This window comes from Hemiscyllium ocellatum, chromosome 23 (assembly GCF_020745735.1).
Source record: "Hemiscyllium ocellatum isolate sHemOce1 chromosome 23, sHemOce1.pat.X.cur, whole genome shotgun sequence".
NCBI lineage: Eukaryota > Metazoa > Chordata > Chondrichthyes > Orectolobiformes > Hemiscylliidae > Hemiscyllium > Hemiscyllium ocellatum.
Window position 1 is genome coordinate 37,459,824 of NC_083423.1, and position 25,268 is coordinate 37,485,091.

A 25,268-nucleotide genomic window follows, 5' to 3' on the forward strand; every position below is an offset into this window, starting at 1 on the left:
TTCCTGAGGAATATCCTATCTGAAAGATTTGTTTATTTTGTTTTCAATTATTTTCTTAATTGACTTCTTATTTACTTTGAGACTTGCAGTTAATCCAATTAAGACCGCCTCCCCTGCCACCACCCCTGGTTTGGCAGTTTTAACTTTGTGTTGCTCCAGGTAAAACAGCACTTCCAATTTTACATATTGTGTTCGCTGATCACCGTGTGGTTTCATTTACCTTCGGGAGAGCACACACCAATCAAGTGACCGGTTTGTGAAGTGAGGGGAAATGTTCCACAAGTGTGATTCCAACCTTCCGATCTCCTGAGATTTTTACCTTTCTGTTTTCATCCTGCTATGTGGTGAGAATGAGGGTCACTGGATACCACTTCATTTTTTTGGTTAGTCACTTCATAAGTCTTCATGTCCTGATAGAGCCTTCAGGATTCAACTTTGAGTTCATCAATATCAGATCATAATCTCTGCTCTATTTTCTAAATGACAGTCTTTCAAATTTGTGTTGTTGCTATTTAGGCTGCTTTATTTTGTTTGCCATCAATTTTAGTCTGATTGCCCCTTTTGTTCTTTCACCTCTTTTGCTTCCTCCCTCTGATGAGGATTTTCTTTTGTTCTTTCTCATGGGAGGCCCTTTACTGCTTCTCCACTTGCTAAAAGCTCGATTTCCCCCCCCCCCCCCCCCCCTCCAAATTCTTAAACAAAGCCATTGATCTGAAGCAGTAGCAATATTTCTGCACAGGTACTGAGTGCATCCAGCATTTTTCTGGTTTAATTTCAGGTTTTCACCATTTGATGATTATGTTTCTTTGCTCTCGTCCTTAACTATCAGACAAGTCTGCCATTGCCTTCTTCCTCATTATCCTCTTGCATCTGACTACCTTTAATTGATCCACATTCTCCTTTTGTCACTCACTCTCCCTTTTCATATTTAAGAATACTTTGATTATTGCATTTAATTGTTTTTCACTTTGTTGTCCATCTGGAAATTATTTTCAGCCACATTCCTTGTTTGTGCAAAAGTTTCAGTTAAATGAGTAGTTATAATAAAACTACCCTCTTCCACAAGTCTGGAAACACTTTGAAAAAGATACAAAACTTGAAATTTAAATTAAAAAGCAATCTAACACTCATGGCTGCAATGCAGTATACAGCAGTTTTAGCCCTTGCAAGTGTTCTTTTCAAATTCCCCTTTGGCAGATCTTATCACTTTTATCAGTGGATTTTATAGCTCTCCCACCCTGTAGGATTTGCACTGCTTGCAGATTATCATTACTCAACTGTGGTTAATGTAAAATAAACTCCAAGCCCTATCAACTGTAAAAACAAAGGATCGTTGACATCAACCAAGTACTGAAAATAGCTTTCGATAGATAAGCTGATGTAACGTAGAAGATTGTTGCAAGGTATCAGGGCTTTACTTGCCTATCTGCCAAGCTCCAGTTGCCAGGTTACGTTATAAGAATATGATAAAATAGGATTTGTCTGGCATTCTCACTGTTCTGGATAATGAAAAACATGCAGGTTGAAAACATTTGGAAATCATTTTAAAGAAAAATGGTTAACCTAATGGCTTCATGCCTAATATTTGTTTTAAAATGTAATGACAGTTGGAATTTGGGTTACAAAATTGAAAAGTATGGAATACTAGACTGTTCAAAACCCCTAATCCTGCAGATTTGAGTTAATGCAATTCATGATAGTGAAACTGTGCGAAAGGTCTGGAATTTGTGTGATGTTAGTCCTTCATTTTTCATGATATGGGGAATCACTTTTAAAACCTTGGGGGTTACTGTGTCAACATAAAAATGTATCTTGCCAAAAAGAATAATATCAATTGATACAAAGGCAGCTTTTCTCAACCTCCTGACTGTCAAGAGCAATGTTAAGTCTCCTGTTCTAAAAGGATTTGGCATACAAGACTTCTCCCATGCTAGTTTTTATGGTGAAAATTCTACAACTGTTATAAATCTGAAGGAAAAGCAGAAAATGCATGAAATACCCAACAAATGAGTGACCACATGTATATTGCCTGACATTCAGATGTATAATCCTTCATTGGCTCTGAGACAGAAAAGCACTTTCAGCTGTGTTGATAAAATTGGAAAAGTGAATAGGTAGTGAGGGAGAATCAACGGATATTATTATCCACAAAAGGGACATCAATTTTAAAACAAATGATTTAATGTAATCCATTTATTCAAAATATGCTATTGGTATAAGAGTTAAGTTTTCAACAATTTAGCAGAACTGGAAGCTATGTTCAAATGATAACTCAGAACTGGAATAAATTAGACTAAAGCAAACATTTAAAAATCAACCACTGGATGATGGGTACCCATTTGAGGTCAACAGGGTTAAGGCTGATGATCGCAGAATGTGAGTGGTCGAGTCTTAGTTAAGATGGAGTTTGCAAGGGGTTAAGATAAGATGCCTGGCATTGGGTTTAGGGAAATTAAGACTGGTATTAAAAAAAGGTGACGGTGAGGATTCTGTAATAGTGAGATGAGGACTCAAGCCACTGATAATTTGGAGCTGGAAATCAGAGGTCTCGATTTTGAAATACCAGAGAGATTTGAAACTCAATTCAGAATTAAACAGAACTCTGAAGTAGCTGATAGTGAGGCTCTGTAAGGAGAGATTGTCTTGAAGGCTGCAGGTAAGATCCTGAGAGGTGAAGGGGCACAATTAGAACCAACAAGCCTATTTGTAATGTTTGACCAGGTCATTTTTGGTGCTCTGAAACAAATCAAAAAAATCAAGTTGGGAGAATTTGCACAAGTAGTGGTACAAGAGTTTGTTGATGCTTCATTTAAAGAAATGCAGATTGAATGTGGATTATAATTGGGTAGCAAGTAGGAGTCCATCAGACTCTTTGAAAGAGAGATTGTAGGAGGTTTGAAGGAGAGATAAATAGTTGAGAAAGAGAAGTATCCATTGGGTCTCTTGGAGGTAAAACAAGTCTGAGGGCAGGGGGAAGATGAGAAAATTTAAGAGTCTTGTGGCATGTTATGGAGCTTGATAGTTCAAACAAGAGGTCTAATTAGCTGAGCAGATGACCTCAACCTTGGACATAAATTCACAAACTCACAGCTGCCAGTGGAAATGAAAGATCAAAGGGAACTATTTGCTATGAAAGAGAATTTGAATTTGGTTTTTGGAAATAGTTTTTCAAAACATTTTATGATGGATTTCTATTGTAATAACATTGCTACTATTTCACTTTCATGTTTTCCCTTAATTATAGAGTACAGAATTAAAGAAACATTTACACTGTCATATATATGTGTCCTCAGGCAATATTTAAAATATGCAAAAATGATTGACTAATCGCAGACGCCTTTCATTTAGGCTTTGGCAGTGCAGTTGTGTTGCGTGTTAAGGTTTCGTTTGATGTGCATATGTAATAGAGACTACAATGACACTGACTTGAATATAACATTCCCTGATTATGTCCCATTTCATACTCTGAAAATCTTACAGATCTAAATCTCTCTCTTTTGCTTTGAAATGTCTTCTATCACATTTCTGACACCATGACTAAAATTAATATTCCTCCTCTTGGATCATGATTTTGTTCTATTGGAGCAATTTTTTGATCTCCTCCTTACAGCACCACACCCTACCCTCTATAGCCTTAATTCACTTGTAGGTTTGTCAGATGTGGATAAGAAAATTGTCTGGGAATGCTAATGCATTGGTTCTTCAGTGATTGGTTGCAATCATTATTCTGAAGTGCAGACAGATAGCAGTAAGTTCTCCTCTCACTGTGCCAATCATTCTAACAACATCATCTATGCTTCTCTATCAAATTGTAATGGTTTGTTTTGTTTTCTCTCTCTCTCTAGATGGTCTTCACATCATTACTGCACTATGTACATTGAGAGTGACCATCATCACAGAAGACATGCTAACAAACAGCATTACTGTGCGTTTGGAGAATATGTCCCAGGATAAGTTTCTGTCTCCACTGCTGTCGCTCTTTGTGGAAGGAGTCGCTGCTGTGTTGTCCACAACCAAAGATGACATTTTTATTTTTAATATTCAAAATGACACTGATGTTAGTACAAACATTCTGAATGTGAGTTTCTCTGCATTGCTGCCAGGTGGAGTAAGAAATCAATACTACCCTTCAGAGGATCTGCAGGAACAAATTTACCTCAACAGGACGTTGTTGACCACCATCTCCACTCAGAGAGTCCTTCCCTTTGATGACAATATCTGCCTGAGAGAGCCCTGTGAAAATTACATGAAATGTGTCTCTGTGCTGAAGTTTGACAGTTCAGCTCCTTTTATTTCGTCCGACACTGTCTTATTCCGACCCATTCATCCCATCAATGGACTGCGTTGCAGGTGTCCTCCTGGATTTACTGGAGATTATTGTGAAACAGAGATTGACCTTTGTTATTCAAATCCATGTGGTAGCCATGGTCTCTGCCGAAGCAGGGAGGGAGGCTATAACTGTGAATGTCGTGAAGACTATACAGGTGAGTGTCTCTCTATTTGAAATGTATTTATTTAAGATGAAGACCTGATTCTGCTTTAGAATAGATTGTTATATGAATTTTTCAATCTGTACACCAAAACAAAGTAATATAAAGGTCAAAATTATGAAATAAAACCAGAAATTTCTGGTAAAAGTTGGTAGATCAAGCAGCATCTATGGGAAAGAAGCAAAGTTCAGGTCAATGAACCTTCATCAGAACAGGAAAATGTTACCACCGTAAATTGTTTTAAACAAATACAGAAGCCATATATCCAAGATAGGTAACGTTCAGGCTCCTGAGCATGGGGCTCGTCCATTCCATCTGCTTTTCCTTTTCCTCCTTTTTTCCTTACTTTTTTTAACTTTTTGCTCCTATTTACGCTCTGGTGAAGAACTCAGTCACAGTGGCATTGGTAGTGATGGGATTGATTAAAGAATACAGCTTTGGGGTCTGAAATGAGACTTTTGATGGGAGCTTCAGGGGCAGCTTTAGCAGTGTTAGCATTGTGAGCCCGAGTCCTGGTGGCGGCTTCATCAGTGGCTACGTTGTGAGTCCCTATCAGGACTCTGGCGATGCTGTGGTGATTGCTGAGTGAGACTCTGCAGCAAGGTGTGGCTGCAGCAAGAGAACAGAAGTCCTGTTGGCGTGGCAACGAAGCAGTGATAGTGGCAGTTTTATGGGCCTGGAGCGAGATTCCTGTCAGCAATGGCAGTGGGTAAAGAACAAAGTTGAACAATTGTTCAACTTCAAATTGATACCAAAAAAGCTGTAAATGTTGAAAGCTAGGTATTTTGATCAGAAACCTTTTGAATCGTTCAAATTTTGAACGATAGAGTTTTTTTAAAAAATCAAGTCTTAATGGACATTTGTGGATGGATAGTTGGTCTTCACTTTCAGGTCTGATTTGTGTCTCAGTGAATCTAAAACCATGTCGTTGGAAATACACTTTTCTATTATCCCAACTGGGCCATTGGCTGATATCAGATATGGATGGACAGGACAACCCTGCATTTATGTGGTGTGGCCTTTCACAAATGCTTCACAGTCAGCGAACTGCATTTTTGAAAAATGTAATAATTTGTCTGTAGAATCTTAGGAAACCATTTTGCATAAAATACAGACCCACAGTAGCAATAAAATAAATGACCAGAAAAGATATTTTATTGATAGCAATTGAGGATAAGTTTCCAGAGGGCAATTCGATAAGGTGCCACATAGGAATTTATTGTAGAAGATAGCAGCTTGGTGGTACCTGTATTGAGGATAATGTATTCGGGTGGATTAAGGATTCATTAACAAACCAAAGAAGAATAGGGATTAATAGGTCTTTTTCAGGCTGGAAAGACTTTTTTAGTGGAGTGCCACAAGGATTACTCCTTGTGCCTGAATTATTTATTATCTGCAGTCATGTTTTGGAGGAGAGGGCAAAGTGAAATGTATCCAATTTTGCCTCGATGCAGAAATAGGGCAGGTTGTGATTAAGGTGTAAGGAATATGCAAGAGGGTATAGATATATACAGAGGGTATGGGTCAAGGGAGTGGGCAAAGACTTGGCAGATGGAGTTTAATTTAGCAAAATACGCTGTGCACTTTGGTACGAAGGATCATTAGGCCAACTATTATTTAAATGAAGAGAGACAGTTTTCAAAAAAAGTGCAGCAGGATCTGGGTGCTCTTGTGCATGATCACTAAAAAATAATTACTTGCTGAACCTGCATTTAAAAGTGGCAGGTGGAATTTTGACCTTTATTGCTAGAAGGCTAAAATTTAAAAATAGAAAGTTTTATTGTCTTGAAGACATCATCTTGTTATAAAGCTCGATGGAAATGCAATGAGCACATGCCTCTTTGACAATGTTAACCTAATGTTATTCATTGTTTTAGCATACAGTTGCACTAGATGACAGATTTGTCTGACATGAAAGCCTTTTTCTGACCAGTATTTGGAGCTCTGTCATCTTCAGTTGCAGTGTTCGGATCTAATTTATCAGCTGGCCTTGCTTGTCTGCGACAAGGTCACCTCACTGAGCTTACATCACAGATAAGTAGATATTGATCAGAATACTGCCAACAAAAAGGACAATCAAACCTTTAATCCAGAAGCGGTGGTAAGGAAAATTCATGATTTCTTTAAGTTGTCATTTGAATTTTCCATTGTTTCTGACAGTATTTAGAAAGGAATTCTGTAAAGGGATTGCATCAATTGTGAAGATGAAGATCTGGACCTCTCCCCAGTGGGGTTGGGGGCGGTCGGGTGAGTGCAGTGGTGGGGGGGGAGGTGTTAGATCTTCATGGAATCTACTGTTCTTGGAAAATAAATACAGATTCTCTGACTCAGCGACCCTTAACGTGGAAGCCGTGCAGCAGGAAGGAAGTTGACATGCATCGCTCTGTGGCTGACTGGGAGACTGGAGAGCTGCAGACAAAAGGAACTCTGCACAAAATGCAGGAACTCTTGGATGGACTATGCCAGTGGGCTAAAAAGGTTGAATTGCTGGGAAATGAGCAGCTGAATGGTTTCCGAAAAGGTTGACTTGTTGAATAAGAACTCTGGAAAGCTACAGCATTAGGATTTTCACAGTTTGAGGGAGTGAGCTGGTAGAAACATGGCTAATGATAATTGTGCCTATGAAACTCTGGTGAAAGCTGCTGTTGGATAGTCTGCTTGCCTGCCCTGTTTGAATAAAGAGCAACATATTCTGGAATTGTATATCAATATAATGGCACATGTCTGTGGAGAGTGAGGCAGATGCTTGTGTTGAGCAAGGCCTATCGATGTTCTGTTAACTACAGTGACGTTTATCCTTCCATTTGAAAGATTTGCTGGACAACTTCCATTTTATATTGCTTCTTACTTGCGTTAAAGTACAAAAAGTGAAATCTTGGTAATGTCTTTGTGATGTGGAGGTAATTTGATAAATTTGATTATGTTGGTTTACAGTTTTCTCTGGAATCATAGCACAAGCACTTTGTATCAATGTAGGTGGGACTGAATTGTATTGGGAGCAGTAAAGTACTGAAATAATACAATAGTAGAATGACCAAATGAATAAAAGGAAACTGTAAATAAAAGTTAGTTAAGCTAAAGTGCTTGAACCTGATCATTTAAGTTGAAGAATCTGAAGGTGGAAAAGTGCAGTTTTGGTATTTTGGGATTCTATTGAGAAGATGAAGATAAATGGCCAATGCAGTGTCTGTATTTAGAGGGATGGTGAACTAATCTGAATCATTATAGACCAAAGTAGTGTAGGTTGAGAATGTGTTTGAAACTTTCTTTCACGACTAAATCAGTAATATCTTGATTAACATTACAGGTTTAAGAAATAAGATTGTTCTTCCAAACCCGAGAGTTGTTTGAGTTGATGTGCTTGATAAATATGGTTTAGCTTTTGACAAATTGCAAGACATTAATTGATAAGATTAATTGAGATTAATGAGAAGATAATAAATGAAATCAAAGAGTGGTTAGAAGGGACAAATTCAAGTAGGAGTTAAGGTCAGCTTCTCTGTATGTTTGGGAAAAGGGTCCTGGTCTGGGACTGCTTCTGTTTGCTGGGTATGTAAGTGGTTTGGATCAAGAGCAAAAGAAAGTCGAGTCTACATTTGTAGAAAACACGGAAGTAGAAGGCATTGTAAGTAATTCTGTGGACCACAGGAACCGGTAAAGCGATAAGAGTTTAAAAAATCCCAACTACACTTTGAGCAGGGAATAGTGACGTGATGTAAAAGAGCAGAGAGATTTGAGAACTGAGGTTGACAAGCTATTAAAAGCAGCATTTCAAGTGGATAAAGCCATTATGAAAACAAACAACAAATGGAATATTGTGTTTCTGGCAAGAGGCGCAGAACATAAAAGTCAAGATATACTTTGTGAACTGTTTTGTAAGCCACAGCGAGAGTACCGCATGCAGTTTTGGGCACACACCTTTGGAGGATGTTGATCTGAGGCTTGAGAAATCTACAGAGGAGGATCACTACCACACTATTACATTGCATAAAAAAATACAAGCATGAGAATAGCCCTGAAACATGCGGGTCCATATAATTAGAGCAGAGGGCATTCTGAGATGATTTACAGCGATATTTAAAATGATGACAAAATGTTACAGCATGAACAGAAAACTCGTTTTAGTGGTTAATAAGGCATGGATGTAAGATGAAATATGAGAGATTTGAGATAGAGAGCAGAGAATATTTATCAATACACTGCAGTTACATTATCAAGAGTTAGTGATTGAAGCAGACTCCATGTCAACGTTTGGGAATAGGGAAGGTAAGAAGTTGAAGAAAAGGAAAAAAACCTGACAGGTGTATAAGTGTGGAGAAGAATAATTGTTAACTTCAAATGGTTAAATCAAACAGGCAATTTTCATATTATAATGTCCATGTCATTCTTTGCAACTACTGCTGGGAAGAAGCAGCTAGAGGTTTTCAAAGTAAATGAATGTTTTGTTAAAAGGCTAAACCCAGGTGAAATATGATGATGTGAAGATATGAAAATATGAAAAAGGCTGGAAACATAAAGCAGTTGCAAAGTAGAAGGCAGTGAAGTCAAGTAACACAAAAAGTAGAAACTGGCAAGAAAATAGGAGAAAGGTCATAGTCAGAATTTGCTAGTCAGTTTTCAAATCAAAAGTTGCACTGAAGCCAGAAGTATTGTACTTGAAGTTTATTTTGAGCTTGTTTGGAATATTGTAGAAGGCCAGAGGCATTGGAGTGAGACCGGAGATGGATGGAGGAGTTGAAATGGTGAGAAACAGGGTTAATATTAATGCACAGAATGGAATATTCAGCAAGCAATTACTTGTCTACATTTCCCAATAGTGAGTAAACCTTTGGGTGGGGGCCGTGTGGGGAGAGGGGGGGATTTGGAGTTAAGCAATTCTGAGCATTCTTGTGAAACCACTCGAATTTTGTTTTGTTGAATTTGTTTCCCCTTGTTATGGGGCCAACTACATTTGCAGCTCCTCTTGCATCCTGAATTTCATTTGCATTTTGATAAGCTTTCTGTAGCTACCCCAAGTGCAGTAATAAATAAAACCCAAGTGATTGTGCGATTCATTTGAAGCTGCCCATCATTGCTGCCTTGATGCTGTTAACTGAACAGCAAAATACATTTGTAACAAAAACACAATTTCACAAACAGCCTTGCATTTGTTTAAAAAAAAATCTATTGAGAAGTGAACAGGAAGTGCCAAGTGACTGTCAACTATTTGATAAATTCCTTCCATGTGATGATAGGTGAGGGTATAATTCAGTGTAACATAATCTCCAATCTTTCCCTCTTACTGGCTCCATATCCAGCAAATTCTCTGCTTCCTGTGCACAGCAATTACACTGCTTTTCTTCCTTCTTGCTGACTTTTCCATAAGCTAATTATTTATAATATCTTCAGGTGATGATAGTTGACTTGTCTTCATATGTCTAGGTTTGCCAACATGAAAGGATTTACATATTTGACAATCATCTACAAAATTAGATTATACAACAATTAGCTAATTACATTTGGAACTGGCCTGGATTCCTTTTCTAGAGAGTCAATCTGAAAGGAGACAACCTAATGGTTACGTTTATATAAGCCAAGAAGAAGGTAACTGTGTGAAATTTATACAAACAGTGCTGATATAGTCAATGATTGAATCTTTAAGATGCCTCCACATAAAGAGGTGTTGTCTGAAACTATGACTTTGAACTGGTGAGAGAAGGTGGAGAAAGTGACCCAAAACGATCATGTGTGTTTTGGCCTTCAGAAAAGGCCGATTCACATTATGATTTTTTTTATAGTAGTAGTAGTATTAACATTAAAAAGGAGATTATTTGGTAAAGAAGAAGTGCAGATAGGCAATGATGACAGGATCCCAGTTATATGGTTACTGCAATTCCAGTATTTTTCAGGTAGATGGTATGTGATAATAGATCATATCAAAGCACATCATCAGGATACTCATACAGAATATTCTCTTGGAGGACATTAGTCGGTTTCTGCCTCCCACTCCTGACAAGAATAATTTGTCTATTTTGTTAGGCCACTGTTCTTTTAAATTGTTTTTAATCCGATGACAAATGTCTTATCGAGGAGTTTCATCTTTGGTCAAGACACGAATTCATTTGTGGAAAACATTTTGTCAAATACAATCTAGTCAAAGGACAAATGCATTTGTCAAGGTGCACAGCTTTGTTGGTGGTGCTTATTTTCAATTTTGTAGACTGTGGCTGGGCTTAAGTTGGATGGGATAGTGAATTGGTTACTTTCCCATAAAAGGAAGATGATTGGTGAAATTGCCAGTCTTGTTTGTGGGAGCTTGCTAGCTGCAATTTGGCTGCTACATTTGCTGAATTACAAAAAGGTCAACATTTTACAAATACTTCAGTTGACTGTCAAAGACTTTCCTGTGAATATTCAGTGTTTATGAAAGACAGACATCAATGGAAATTGTTCTTCACTGAAGAAAAATACTATCTGTGGTCTTGTTCCTATGGGAAGGATGTTGTAGAACTTGAAAGGATTCAGAAAAGATTTACAAGGATGTTGCCAGGGTTGGAGGATTTGAGCTGAAGGGAGAGACCATATAGACTGGGGCTGTTTTCCCTGGAGCGTCAAAGGCTGATGGGTGACCTCTTAGCAGTTTATAAAAGCATGATGGGCATGGATAGAATAAATAGACAAAGTCTCTTCCCTGGGGTGGGAGAGTCTAGGACTACAGGCATAGGTTTAGGGTGGGAGGGGAAAGATACAAAAGGGATATAAGGGGCAACTTTTTCACGCAAAGGGTGGTGCACGTGTGGAATGAGCTGCCAGAGGAAGTGGTGGAGGCTGGTACAATTGCAACATTTAATAGGCATCTGGATGGGTATATGAATAGGGAGGGTTTAGAGAGCTATGGGCCAAGTGCTGGCAAATGGGACTAGATTAGGTTGGGATATCTGATCAGCATGAACTAGTTGGACCAAAGGGTCTGTTTCCATGCTGTACATCTCTAACATTCCGTGACTCTGTGGCCTGCTTGATTTATAAAGGAAGATCATTATAAGCAATTTGATTTGTTTCAGTTTAATTCAGCCATATTCCCAGACTTGCGATTATAACTTAAACAATTCCAAGATTTTCCTGACTCAGAATTCCATTTGATGTTTTCATCACTCTCTTAAAAATAAGTTGTTGACATTAGTTTTGAATTGTTCTTTCTGTATCTATCTGCCTCTGTTCAGTTCAAAAATCTTTAAGTTTGTATCACTCTTGCAGACATTTTTCCCAAACTATTTCATACTCGATATACCTTTCTTAGATCATCTCTCTGCCACTGAGCTTCAAAGCTGCAATATCTGTGTTAACAATAACAACTGAAGGAGTAAAATTTGAAGGGATATGGAGAAATTTGGTTAGTTGGGGTAAGGAGTGGTGGAAAGGTGGAGTGAAGAAATAGTAGAATTAACTAGATCCGTCTTTAAAAGAGCTGGTACAGACTTTATTCCAAATCGAAAATCACTGCTATCTTTGACAATCCAATTAGCTGTACAAATCTGTAAAATGTGTAAGCATTCTCTAGGTAGAAGCATTTTCTCATTGGAATTAACATCAGTGACCTTTATTGTTCTTGCTGTTAGTTCAGTTATTATTCTAGTAAATTTTTCCCCTGCATTTGTCCCATTAGTATCTCGGGCTGTGCATGTGTGGAAAGTACAAAGGCATATTTTCATTCCACTTACTACTTTTAGCAATAAGAAAGGGCGTGAGTATCAAGTTGTTTATTTTCTGTTTGTATTCACCTCCAATTTTGCCACAGAAACAGTGTGCTTCAGTGACCCAGTTCAGCTCATGTCATTAACAGGAAAATGTACTGGAGGAGCTATTTCATTGAATGTTGAATTAATCTGGAGTTCCTGCTGAGCTGATGCCTGGCTGGAAGACTGCCCACAGAAACTGATGCTCCAAGCTGTGCAGCTGCCCTTTGAGATTGAAGCATCTGCAATGGACCAATCTGCAACTTCCATTCACACCAGCAAGATCACTGCAGGAGCACCATGATGTGGGAAATGGATGCTGCTTGACCACCAGACCAAACACTGCTTTGAATGTTCGCAAATAAAGCCCATAGCGACAAATACTTTGCACTCCCCATGCTTGAGGAACACTAATTCCTGTCACCAAACAGGAGCTTGACCCCTATCCTGTTCACTGACACGTGCGGTTTCTCCAGCCACTGAACTCATTGTTGTGCACTGCAGGAAACTGGGGCGGGGAGTGGTGATATCTGTCAGATCTGCACCATCTTCAGTGCAGGCAGCTACCTGGGATACCCATGTCAGTGACATCACAGGCAATGCAATTGCACTTGCAGGGAGTGTACTCTCTGCAATTGTGGCATCAGAAAACAGACTTTCTGTAAATATCTTATTAATTTCTTGGCAATATGCCTGCTTGGCACCCTCTTATCCATTTGAGTAAGTCAAACCATAAAAGCAGTTCTGAAAGCCATTCACATTTTTCAAATGGCACTGGGCAATATATCATTCATTTTCTGTAAAAATAAACAAATAGCCAACTTGTTTGAGGAGGTAATGAGCAAGTTAGACCAAGGAGACCCAATGGATGCTATCTATCTGGACTTCCAAAAGACCTTTGATAAGGTGCCGCACAGCAGGCTGCTGAGTAAAATAAGGGCCCATGGTATTAAAGGCCTGGTATTCACGTGGATATGAGCTTGGCTGACTGGCAGAAGGCAGATAGTTGGGGATAAAAATGTCCTCCTCAGGATGGAAAGCAGTGACTATCGATGGCTAAGAAGTGGCAGATGAAATATAACATAAGAATGTGTGAGGTCATGCATTTTGATAGGAAGAACAGAGGTATGGACTATTTTCTAAATGGGGAGAAAATTCATAAATCTGAAGTGCAAAGGAACTTGGGAGTTCTAGCCCAGGTTTCTTTTACGGTAAACTTGCACATTGAGTCGGTAGTTAGGAAGGCAAATACAATGTCATTCATCTTGACAATATAAAAGCATGGATGTACTTCTGAGGCTTTATTTAGAGTATTGTGAGTAATTTTGGGCTCCGCTCCTTAAGAAGGATATATTGGCCCTGGTTCTGGTCCAGAGGAGGTTCTTGAGAATAATCCCAGGAATGAAAGGCTTAATGGATGAGGAAGATTTGAGGATTCTGGAACTATGCTCGATGAGGTGGATCTGATTCAAACTTGCAGAATACTGAACAGCCCAGGAAGAGAGGACAATGGGAAAATGTTTCCGTTGGCAGGAGATTAGAGTACCCGAGCACACAACCTTTGAGTAAAGGGAACATCCTTTGGAATGGAGATAAGGGGAAATGTCTTCTGCCAGAGTGTGATGAATCTGTGGAATTCATCGCAAGTGAAGGCTGTGGAGGCCGGGTCATTGAGTATAATTAAAACAGAGATAAATAAGTTCTTGATTACCAAGGGGATCAACGGTTACTGAAGAAAGCAGGAAAATAGGGTTGGAAAACCTATCAGCCATAATTGAATTGCGGAGTAGACTTGATGAGCCAAATGACCTAATTTCTGCTCTTATGACTCTTGGTCTTGTTGCACATCTGTCTGTATAAAAAGCCACTTGGGATCAGACTTTACAGTCTGATTTATAGGACCATCTCATGGGAAAATGATGACAACGACCTCTCTCACTTCTCCTAATGGGACACTGGACCAAAATGCCAATGCATTGGTGTCTTTGTACTGTAAGAGGCAGAGATGTCCTCACCATGTCCAACCAGCAGAAATAGCTTTTCTTAAAAAAACTCAACTCAGAGGTCATATTTAAGGAAGTGTATGCAACTTCTCTCAAAAAGAGCATCTTTGCTTTGCATTTGTATATAAGGGATTTATGCAGCAATGGATTTATGCATTTCATGTTTGAAAAGTTGGATTTGTACCTTGCCAATTATATTTGAATAATATACTTAAATTTGAGTTGCTCTGTTATTCAGTGTAATATTTTATTCCAATTCTGTATTAGTTCCACTATTTTCTTTTTGCAACACAGAAGCTAGTTTGCCTCCATTCTCTTAGTATTAATATAGTTCACAACAGTCTTGGGAGAAACATGAAAAACATTCATGAACTTCAGACTCCATTGAAACGCATTCAGTTGAATATCCATAATTATTACACTTGCTGCAGGAGTACAAAATCCCTTGTGCCTTTGGGAAATGAATCTTTTTTGTGCACAATTTCTTCAATACCTGCATCTTCAAAGCACATTTTGTCGAAAGAAGGTTTTTAAAAAAGTTAACTTGTGTTCACCTAAAAATAATGATATTTGTTGATGATCCTAGCAATTCTTAAAAACCTGATAGGAATTTTGAAGAAGTGACTCTTAGGTTGTTTGTGGGCATCAACTTTGTCAGTATTAAATCAAATGTTGTTCAGAGACAAGCAAGTGAATGTCCAGTGTGTATACTAATAACAGGCCATGGTACAGAAACTGAGTGGCTTTCAGAGGACAAATCTTCAACAAACTGCAAAATGGGTCACCTCTGAGTGTGTGAAGTCAGAAAATTTCAGTCTTTGTGTTTGACTTAGTGTTATTAAAGAGACATTTTGCATTGGAATCAGGTTCTCAGGAGGCATGTATTTGTCATTTGACATGTGGTCTCTTTTAATGTCTGCTTGTTCCAGTAGCATTGGTTATCTGTTTTTGAAAAGCAATCTCACAAAAAATGCCTTATTTTGTTTGGTTTTTATATTGGCTTTTATTTACAAAAAAGGTGACTCATGATGTTAGTTTCTGACTGTGCTAATTGTACAGTTTGGAAATTATATTTATGGTCACACCAAAGCTGTGCTTATTGTCATCTAGAGGAACAATAAATATAATGCAAAAATAATTGTTATTTTTGTAACTGAAATGATTTTACTGCTGCTTAGGAATGACTTGAAGCATCTTACAAGATATCACAATATCTGTTTCTTTGCAATGTAGCATAGAGTTGAAGTATTCATGAAGCAGAATGATACAAAGGGCACATTTTAAACACACTTTATCAACATTGAGTCTGTTGATTTCATTACTCGTGTAACTGTCCCACGATTGTTAGGGCTAGGAATAATTACAAAACTGGATTTGCTGAGTTTCTCTGGCTTTGTCAAATATCAGCTAAAGTCAGGTTTCTAATTTTTTTTTCCATTGTTTGTTTTGCAGTAGTTCATTTTTTAAAGACACTTAGGCACTGAAATGGAAACCTTTGGCACTGAGTGAAGCCATTGGACCAGGGTTAATTTAAGCAACTGAAAAGACCTCTCCTTCATCTCTGGATAATAGCCTAATCTCCCCTTTAGAGAGCGATGATGCTTGCCCAGTCCATGTGTGCCAAACGATCTCAAAACATGAAAGACAGTGGTGAAGTGTCAGTGCACTTTAAAAAGAAGGCCCCGATTGATAGTGTCTGAGACATTGATACTAATTGGACTGTGACAGCTGCTATCAGACCTAATTAAATGCAGACAACCACAGCTTAGCCTGGTTTTCTCCCTGAAGCAATTGGTCAAGTTTATAACAAAGCATCCTTATAAACAGTTCACAAAAACAAAATTCAGAACACAATGAACAGCAATAATATCAGCATCACAAACTTCTCATTGCCCCCAAAAGCTGATGAAGTGTTCAAAATGAACTCATGCTACTTGTTGGTCAGGCCCAAAGTATGCAAATAATCTCTGCCCTGAATCTTGGTTGGTTGATAAACGTATTGCAAAGCATTCTATCCAGTGGTAAAATCGATTAATTAAAAAATTTATGCTGCACCCCGGTTTTAGCAGTGGATGTCATGTTAGCTGAAACCACGCAGAGTATGGAGATGTCTTTATCAGAAATTAAGATCATTGAACACAGAAGGAAACCATTTGGTTCATGATGCCAGAAACAGCTTGTTATGGATTAATCAATTTATGTAATCCCTTGCTTTCCCCATCGCCAAGTAATTTGTTTTCTCTTCAGGTATTTGTCTAATTCTCTTCTGAAAGTTACTTTTGAAGCTGCTTCTATCACCAATTCTGGCAGTGGATTCCAAACACAAGGAATCCTGGACAGAAGTAGTTTTAGAAAATATGCAGGTTAAACCAGCACTTCAGTGACTCACATCTTTTTCTTATCCCGTAATCTCATGCTGGGCAGCTTTTTTTTTAACGTTCTGGTATTTTAACTAAGTCCAAAACAGACACTCAAAACTTGCGATTTTGGCTATCTCTAGTAACTGGTGGCATCACGTTTTGTTTTAAAAAAGTCTGGAACCTGTTGCTTCATAGTTGTCAATGCTGAATATTGAGTAAATGGCACTCCACCATTTTTAACTGGGCCAAAATTAAAAATATCCCAGTGAGCTAAGGCAACAGAAGCTACAAGAGAATGAACAGGCGTGTGACAGTACAGCAATCCGTACTGAGCAGTTAATTCATTTATTAATGAATCATTGTGTTTGACACACTGGAGAAACTTAGAGATGGGTCTCAAGATATGTTGCTACAATCTTGTCCTCAAGTAGAAGTGCTGATACTTCAAAAACTGCAATATATCATGAAAATGAGACAAGATAAAAACAAAAACAAGTAAACTGCTCTTTTCAAAGATTGTTAGTAATGACGATTTGTACACTGTACAGTAACTGCATTTTCTCTCCTGTGTTTCAGGTGAACACTGTGAAGTGAGCAGTAGGTCAGGCCGCTGTGCACCTGGAGTCTGCAAGAATGGAGGGACCTGTATTAATCTGCTTGTTGGCGGCTTCAGATGTGAATGCCCATCTGGCGAGTATGAGAGGCCATACTGTGAAATGACGACACGTAGCTTTCCTCCACAATCCTTTGTGACTTTCAAGGGTCTACGGCAGCGTTTCCATTTCACCGTCTCCCTCATGTGAGTATAAATTATTGAAGGCAATCTCATGCTATTAAATCTCCCAAGAAATGGGAGCCCAATTCAGTGTTCATTTTGAACCGCAGTGAAGCACAGGAGTCAAGATTGTAAAGCTCTATCAATAGCTTGTGCTGTTATTTTCCAAAATGTGTGAAGTTAATAAAGAAGACTTTCACTTTTGTGATGCAGAACTCTAGGACATAGGTACAGAATTGCACTTTAGCACAGAACTTTCACATCAATTAGGAAACTGGAATTTTTAGAAACTGAAACATAGTGCCAAGAATGGATTTTGGAAGTACATGCGCTTTTCTAGCAAGGGGAGTTGACCTCGTTGACTCCACTTCTTCGTCATGTTGAGAATGTTGAGGTTCTCAACATTCAGGTCATTTTGCTTTTGGATCATGTTCTGTCATTCAAAGTGGGAATGGCTAATCTGGAATTTAATTGCATGTAGCCTCCTTTGCCCCTATTACTTGAAACTTTTGCTAATAAAAAAATTACCAGTTGCACGTTATGTTTAACAGTTAATCTAGCTTCAATTCCTATTTGCAGAAGAGTTCTAAACTCCTCTAATGCTTTCGTGTAGAAATATTTCTGAACTTTATCTCTGAATGACCTGGGTCTCTTTTTCTGGACGATGCCATCAGTCGGAGACTCTCAACCAGCAGAATCATTTTTTCTGGAAAGTTCCTATCTATTCCTTGAAATGCCTTAAACTTCAGTCGAACCACCACTTGGCCTTATACATTCCAGGGAATGCAAAAACAGATATCTATAGAGTCTCCACATAATTTAAACTTATATTCTGATAAAAGTAGATTGCCAAGGCCATTCCTAAGGGGTTGTGCTCATAGTATTCCAGGTATTTGTATAATTATAACATCACGTTAAAATCTATTGCCCATTAATTTAAGTCATCAATATCTCTAATTTAATGCTTTCATCCACATTACTTGCTATTCAAGCTATGGTGTAATTGGTAATTCTGGATATGTGACTTTCTGTTTGCTCCTCTAAGTCATTAATAAGTGCAGTGAAGCTTGAGACCCCATCACAGTTCCTTGCATGTCACCACTAACCTCAATACACCAATTAGAGTACTTGTTCATTGTTCTTACTATTTATCTCTCTCCACGTAGCCCATTTTCTCACCAGGTCAATAATTTGTTACCAATTCCATCAGTTTCAACTTCGGCCAGTGTCTGTTATGAGGATTTTTATCATGTGTCTTGTGCATGTCCTCACAAGACAGCCAGAGAAATTCCCCTGTCTACAACTTTAATCACGCCTTTTTTAAAAAAAAAGTGTCATTCCAGTTCATCGGGCATGACCCACCTTTTTCAAAGAAAGCCAGCTTGGTGCTCTCTGCAAAGAGGATGGCGTGGTCAACCATGATAAATGCTGCAGACAGGCTGAAGAGGAAAAGTTTACCGTTATCCCAGATTATAATTTGTTACTTTGGTAGGGGCTGTGTTGGTACTGTGGCAGACAGAAAAAAAAATCAAAATTGGACTGAATCAAACATGGAATGGTGGGTACGATTTTGGGAGAAGATAACACATTTATGAACTTTGGAGAGGAACTGAAGGTTGGAGATAGGATTGTCATTCACTCAGAAGGAAGATTTAAGGTGTTTTGTTTTTGAGAGGAAGAATGATGATAACATATTTAAAGGAGAAAGGGGCAACACCTGAATAGAGAGAACTGTAAACTTCACAATATCCACAGACAGGGGCCCAGCAGGGAAAGCTGGATGATCAGTAACTTCGTTGGAATAGGCTGAAGGAAACAAGAAGTGGTTTATATAGACAAGAGGTATAAAGAATACTTATTTGGGCCACACATCACAATTTGTCCTGCTGTTCTCATTTTACCACATGTTTCTTATCTTCACTCCAGATCTAATTACTTTACACGTTTTGGCTTTCCCTTTTAGTTGTGGTGTCTAATACAGTTTCTGAAGTATTATTTCCTTCTCCTTCCTTTTCAATGTTTTTGAACATGTTATTATCTTATTGCTTTAATTTGCACATAGCTCATTACATTGAAATCCTTAGAGACTCTGGTCTTTAGTTTCCAATCCTTTGTTCCCAGCGTTTTCCAAGAAGAATCTCTTGCTTACTCTTCCCTACCTCATTGATCTGAATATAGATCATCATGAAAGGAATCTTCCAAATCTTCTCCAATATCCTTTAAGCACTATTCAGGATGGCCATCTTTTAGGCAGCCTGTTTCATGGGATTCTCAATCCTGATTATAATGAATAGTATCCCTCCTCCAAGCTATGAATTATTTATAACCACCAGGTTACATTTTCCCTTCTTCTCCTTCCATGCCTTGGACAGCCTCCTGCTGCTAGTTTCAACAATCGTCATTCCTGCTGCCATAAGACAGTAAGATATAGGAATAGAATTAGGCCATTTGGCCCAGTCTGCTCTGCCATTCGTTGATGGCTATAATGTTTAACAACCCCATTCTCCTATATCCTTTACTAACCATCTATCTATCTTTGTCTTAAATACACTGAATGCTTTGGCCTCCACAGCATTCTGTGGCAATGAGTTCCACAGACTAACCACTGTCTGGCTGAAAAAATGCTCCTCATCTCAATTGTAAAGGAGTGTCCCTTCACTCTGACACTGTGCCCTCAGGTCCTAGTCTTTCCTCCGAGTGGAAACATCTTTTCCACATCCATTTTATCCAGCCCTTTTTGTATTCTATACACTTCAATCAGACAGTCAGTCAATCCTCTATCCATGCCAGTATCTTGCCCCAACACCATGGGCACTTCTCTTATTTAGCAGCCTCCTGTGCAGCACCTTGTCAATAGCCTTCTGGAAATCCAAATACATCACATTCACTGACTTTCCTTTTCTAACCTGATTCTTACTTCCTCAAAGTATTCTAACAGATTGGTCAGGCATGATCTCCCCCTGACAAAGCAGTGCTGGTGCTGACCTGTTTACCATACACTTCCAAGTACTCCACAATCTTATCCTTAATAATGGACTCTCAAATCTTAACAGCGACTGAAATCAAGCTAACTGGCCTATAATTTCCCGTCTCCTGTCTCCCTCCTTCCTTTAATAAGGAGTGTTGCTTTGCCGTTTTCTAGTCCTCTGACTCACTCCCACTCTCCAGTGATTCCTAAAAGATCACCACCAACACCTTCACAATCTCCTCTGCTATCTCCTTCAGAATCCCTGAGTGTGGTTCATCCGGTCTGGGTGGGTTATTGACCTTCAAGCCCTTCAGCTTCTCCTTAGTGATAGTCACTGCACTCGCCTCTGCTTCCAACTCTATTCACATTCTGATATGCTACCAGTGCCCTCCAGCAGTTTTTATCCTTGCTTTCACTTTTAACAGTATGTTATACGTATTGAATAGGATCGGTTTGACCGAACACTGCACTGTCTTTAACCTGAGCTGCCATCACTTTGTATGCTATTCGTTGCACCAGCCATTTTCTGAACTTGCGCCTTGGGGCAGCACGGTGGCTCAATGGTTAGCACTGCTGCCTCACAGCGCCAGGGACCTAGGTTCAATTCCAGGCACGGGTGACTGTCTGTGTGGAGTTGGCAAATTCTCCTCGTGTCTGTGTGGTTTTCACAGTCACAATGATGTGCTGGACAAGTAGAATGGCTGTTCCAAACTGCCAGTAGTGTTAGGTGCATTAGTTAGAGGGAAATGGGTCTGGGTTGTTTTACTTTTCAGAGGGTCATTGTGGACTTGTTGGGCCGAAGGACCTGTTTCTACACTGTAGGGAATCTAATCTACTCTCACCTCCTGATGCGATAGAGGTCTGGAGCAAGCTATTCAGATAGGTTTCTCTCCCCCCTCCTTTTGAGTGTTAGCTATAATTCACACTCCAGCTTAGAGGTTTCTGAGATGGAGACATCAACTAATGGATTTGCTTGCGACAGTCTCGCAGTCAATGAACTCCCACACGCTGGATTTCAGGCACACAACCGGTTCATCATATCTTGTCTAGACATCACAAGTATACATTATTCATTTGTTGTAAGTTTTTCTTTTTTTTTGTACATTTAAACATTAAACACTAAAGCACTTCACAACAATTTGAATAGTTAATGCTTCACACTCACACGAACCAGAATAAGTACTGGAGCCATAAGTAGGTGTACCTATCCCTTCTGCACAAACTTCCTAACGTATACATACCCTATTTCCAGTTATGACCTCTTGGGCATCAAGTAGAGGCTGTTTACTTTTAATGACCTTTTTCAGTTACAGCTAAATTATAATTGCTCAGTCAGCTTCCCATCTTCCCTATAATTGGTCTTTCTTCAGGCCATCACTCTCAGTTGACAGATGGTTAACCTCCACTGACAGGTACCTTCTGTGAGCTAACTTGTAATTCCATTTGAAGATCAAAATTAAATTCAAGTTTTAAATTGAATTTCAGTTTGCAACTACCTTGAATTTTGTGGGAGTGAGTATTATATAGAATATGTACAATATTGCCAAGTTTGCTGTTGATACAAAGTTAGGCGGAAACGTAAGTTGTGGGAAGGAGACAAAAAGGTTGCAAAGGGAGGAGTGAGCAAGAACATGGAAGATGGAATATAATGTGGGCAACTGTGGAGTTATCTACTGTGGAAGGAGAAGTGGAATATTTTTGAATGGTGGGGAGACAGAATTGTTGGTATTCAGAGGGAACTGGGTGTTCTTGTAACATGAACAGGTAGTTATAGCAAGCAATTGGAAAAACAAATGGTATGTTTGCCTTTGTTACAAAGGAATTGAAATGTAAAAACAGTCAAAATGTTTCACTACATGGTTGTAAGGCCTTGGAGAAATGACACTTTTACGATTGTGAACAGTTTAAGTTTACCGAAGAAAGGTATCCACCTACAGAGGAAGTGTGACAAAGGTTCATCAGATTGCTTCTTGGGATGAGGAGGTGTTCAGCCGATATTCCCTAGAATTTAAAAGAAAGAAAAGCAATCTAATTAAAACATGTAAAATTCTGAAGGGACTGGGTGCTGAGAGGATATTTCCCTGGCTGGGAATAAAGAATCGGATGTCACAAACTCAGAATGTGGCGTCAGCCATTTAGGGCTGGGATGTGGAGAAATGCATTCAGTTAAAGGGTCATGAATTTCTGGGATTCTCTACCTTGAGGATTGTACAAAGTTAAAAATCACACAACACCAGGTTATAGTCCAACAGGTTTAATTGGAAGCACTAGCTTTCAGAGCGCCGCTCCTTCATCAGGTGGTTGTTGCTCCAAAAGCTAGTGCTTCCAATTAAACCTGTTGGACTATAACCTGGTGTTGTGTGATTTTTAACATTATACGCCCCAGTCCAATAATGGCATCTCCAAATCTTGAGGATTGTATTGCTTAGTTATTAAATACTTTCAGGATGAAGAAGAATGACTTATTGGATTGAAAGAAATTAAAGGATTTGAGAAATAATGCAGGCAAATGGGAGTTGTGGTTAAAAACTCACCAGTGATCTGGTAAAATTGTAGAGCAAATGAAAAGGGCAAAGTAGTCAACTCCCGTTTATGTTGTTGTCTCTGTAACCTCCTCCAGTTCTTCAGCCCTCTGAATGTACACCTCCAATTCCAACCGCCTTTATATATTTTTTTGTTATTGCTCCAGTTGCCTAACTTGGGGAATCCCCTCTAAATCTCTTTCTTTCTTTGGCATGCTCCGTGACACCTAATTGACCAAACCTTTACTCTGTTGTCCACTTACATGATTCAGTGTAAAAAATTGATAATTGCACCTTTGAAGTGCTATGGGGCATTCTTTATGTTAGAATGTTAAAGAAATGAAATTTCTGTTGCTTAGTACATTATTTACCACTAGCCAAGGGTAAAATAGAGAACTGCCTGAGAATTCACCCCAGGGTGATTCTTGAGGAATTATGCAACAAACACAGTCATTTGGAAAACACCATCGCCTGCAGCAAAGTGAAGGAAAACCATTTCAGATTCTCGACTGACATTGTAGTATTGCACCCTGCCTTAATTGCACAAGTTTCACTTCCTCTTACCTTATTGGGGGCAGTTGTGTTCAGAATGACTCTCCTGCACACATTCTGTCATGCAGATGGCCATCTGAAAGATAACTGGAGTGGTCTGAAAAAGGACAATGATCTGTATTTGCTGTACCTGAGGGTGGTGCTCCATGAATGAGCAGACAAGTATGTTCTCCTAAGCAGGCCAGAACCAGTTGTAACGTTGCCTACAAGAGATAGATGTGGAACTTCTGCCATCAAGGGCAACACTTTTCTTCTTTGGAAGAAGAAGAATATTTGGTAGAATGGGGAATGTTCTTGGAGAGCCACAAAACCGAACACATCCTATTAGTGTAGAAAACTACCCGGTGAGCTGCACCAACTCCAACAACACAATCATCAATATTCATGGTCTTTCCCCACTGTCCCACAACTCTACATAAACATGGAACCCAGGACAAAATATGTCACTTTAAAGTCATGACATTATTTGCTCCAAGTAGTGTATTTTTCTGCAATTAATGCATAGGTTCAGTAGACATTGAATTCACAAGGTATGGGAATGTTTACTTTCATGAAGTGTTTACGTATTCAGTGATTTTATAAAACATCCACAATGGATAAAGAATAGAGCTGGGAAAAGCACAGTAGGTCAAGCAGCATCAGAGGGGATTCAATGCTTCAGGTTGGAACCTTTCATCAGGACTATAGGTTCTGACCTGAAATGTCGACTTCCCTTCTCCTCTGATGCTGCTTGACCCGCTGTACATTTTCCAGCTCCGGCATCTGCAGTTCTCACTGTCTCCAAGTTATAAAATATCCATGCAATTATGCCCTTAGCTGTACAATGGTTTCTTGATGAATGCAGCAGTGGTACTCGTATGTACTTCAGCATTATAAAAGTGTGCGTCATTGAGTTTCCAATAAAAATTGATTAAAAAATTAGCTGGTCGAATGCAGCAAGCGATGTGCCTGTGACATTTCGATTATCTGTAGTTGTGAGTAATGTATCCAGCTAGTAGTGACAGCATAGAAAATAAGCCCTGGAATGTAAATTGCTATGTTGTGTTCTTACAATGTGAAGCACACTATAAACCTCTCCGATTGTGACTTGGATTGTTAATCATATGTTCCTGTGCTTTCACTCTATTAATCACTTCTATTTGGAAATCAGAGATTGTAACCTGTAGTTAGCGTATTCTTCCTGTTCTGAGACATTTGTGCGAGTATCTGATTTGTTCCTTTTTATGGTAAATTTGTATTTCAATCGATCTGCTCTCTGAATTCATTGGTAGGATTGATTTTAATTTATGCACCCTGGCACCTTTCCAGGGAGTTATAAAGTAGACTGGATATTGGAGAATGCCTCTCATTTTTTTCACAAAGAAGTCTTTGGCTCTACTTTGCATGAGTGCTACTTTGTGCATGTTAATGAACTGGGGCAGCTTTTTATATAATGGACAGCATGCTAAATTCCGAATACCCATTTGTTTCAGCTTGTCCGAGCTCTGGTACACTTAACAAAGTCTATTGATATCACCATGGAGATAATGCTTGATACCCCAGTGACTCAAAGATAGCACAAAAACTTACTGCCAGCTTGTGTTTTTGGGAATGATGAGAAATCCAAATAATACTGTGATTTGATTTAGTGGGACAAAAATCATAAACAGAATATTATGACATAATCATTTGGCAAGTTACCAAGTTTACAACTGAGTATCTGGTCACACTCTTAGTGTCTTCTGTTTTTATCCAAGCAATGATAGTTTTTTTTAAGAAAGAGTACTGTTCATGTTGAAAATGGGGACACCAGGTAGACACCTCTGGCTGCCATCCTTAAACTCCAAAGTGAAAAGTGTGAAGAAAATTGTGCAAATCTCGAGTTCTCCATGTTTGCATACAAA

The 25,268-nt window shown here is 38.9% G+C and overlaps 1 protein-coding gene across 4 annotated transcripts in view; it reads left to right on the forward strand.

Annotated features, from left to right (window-relative positions):
* Positions 1-25,268, forward strand: part of celsr1a (cadherin EGF LAG seven-pass G-type receptor 1a) — a 306,175-nt gene that overhangs the window by 156,106 nt on the left and 124,801 nt on the right. For 3 of the 4 annotated variants that reach the window (XM_060842867.1, XM_060842868.1, XM_060842869.1), the window contains exons 3-4: positions 3,846-4,484; positions 17,145-17,367. In XM_060842867.1, the coding sequence (XP_060698850.1) occupies positions 3,846-4,484; positions 17,145-17,367 (862 nt within the window). The remainder of the gene's footprint in view (positions 1-3,845; positions 4,485-17,144; positions 17,368-25,268) is intronic. The other variant, XM_060842870.1, reaches the window with a different exon arrangement.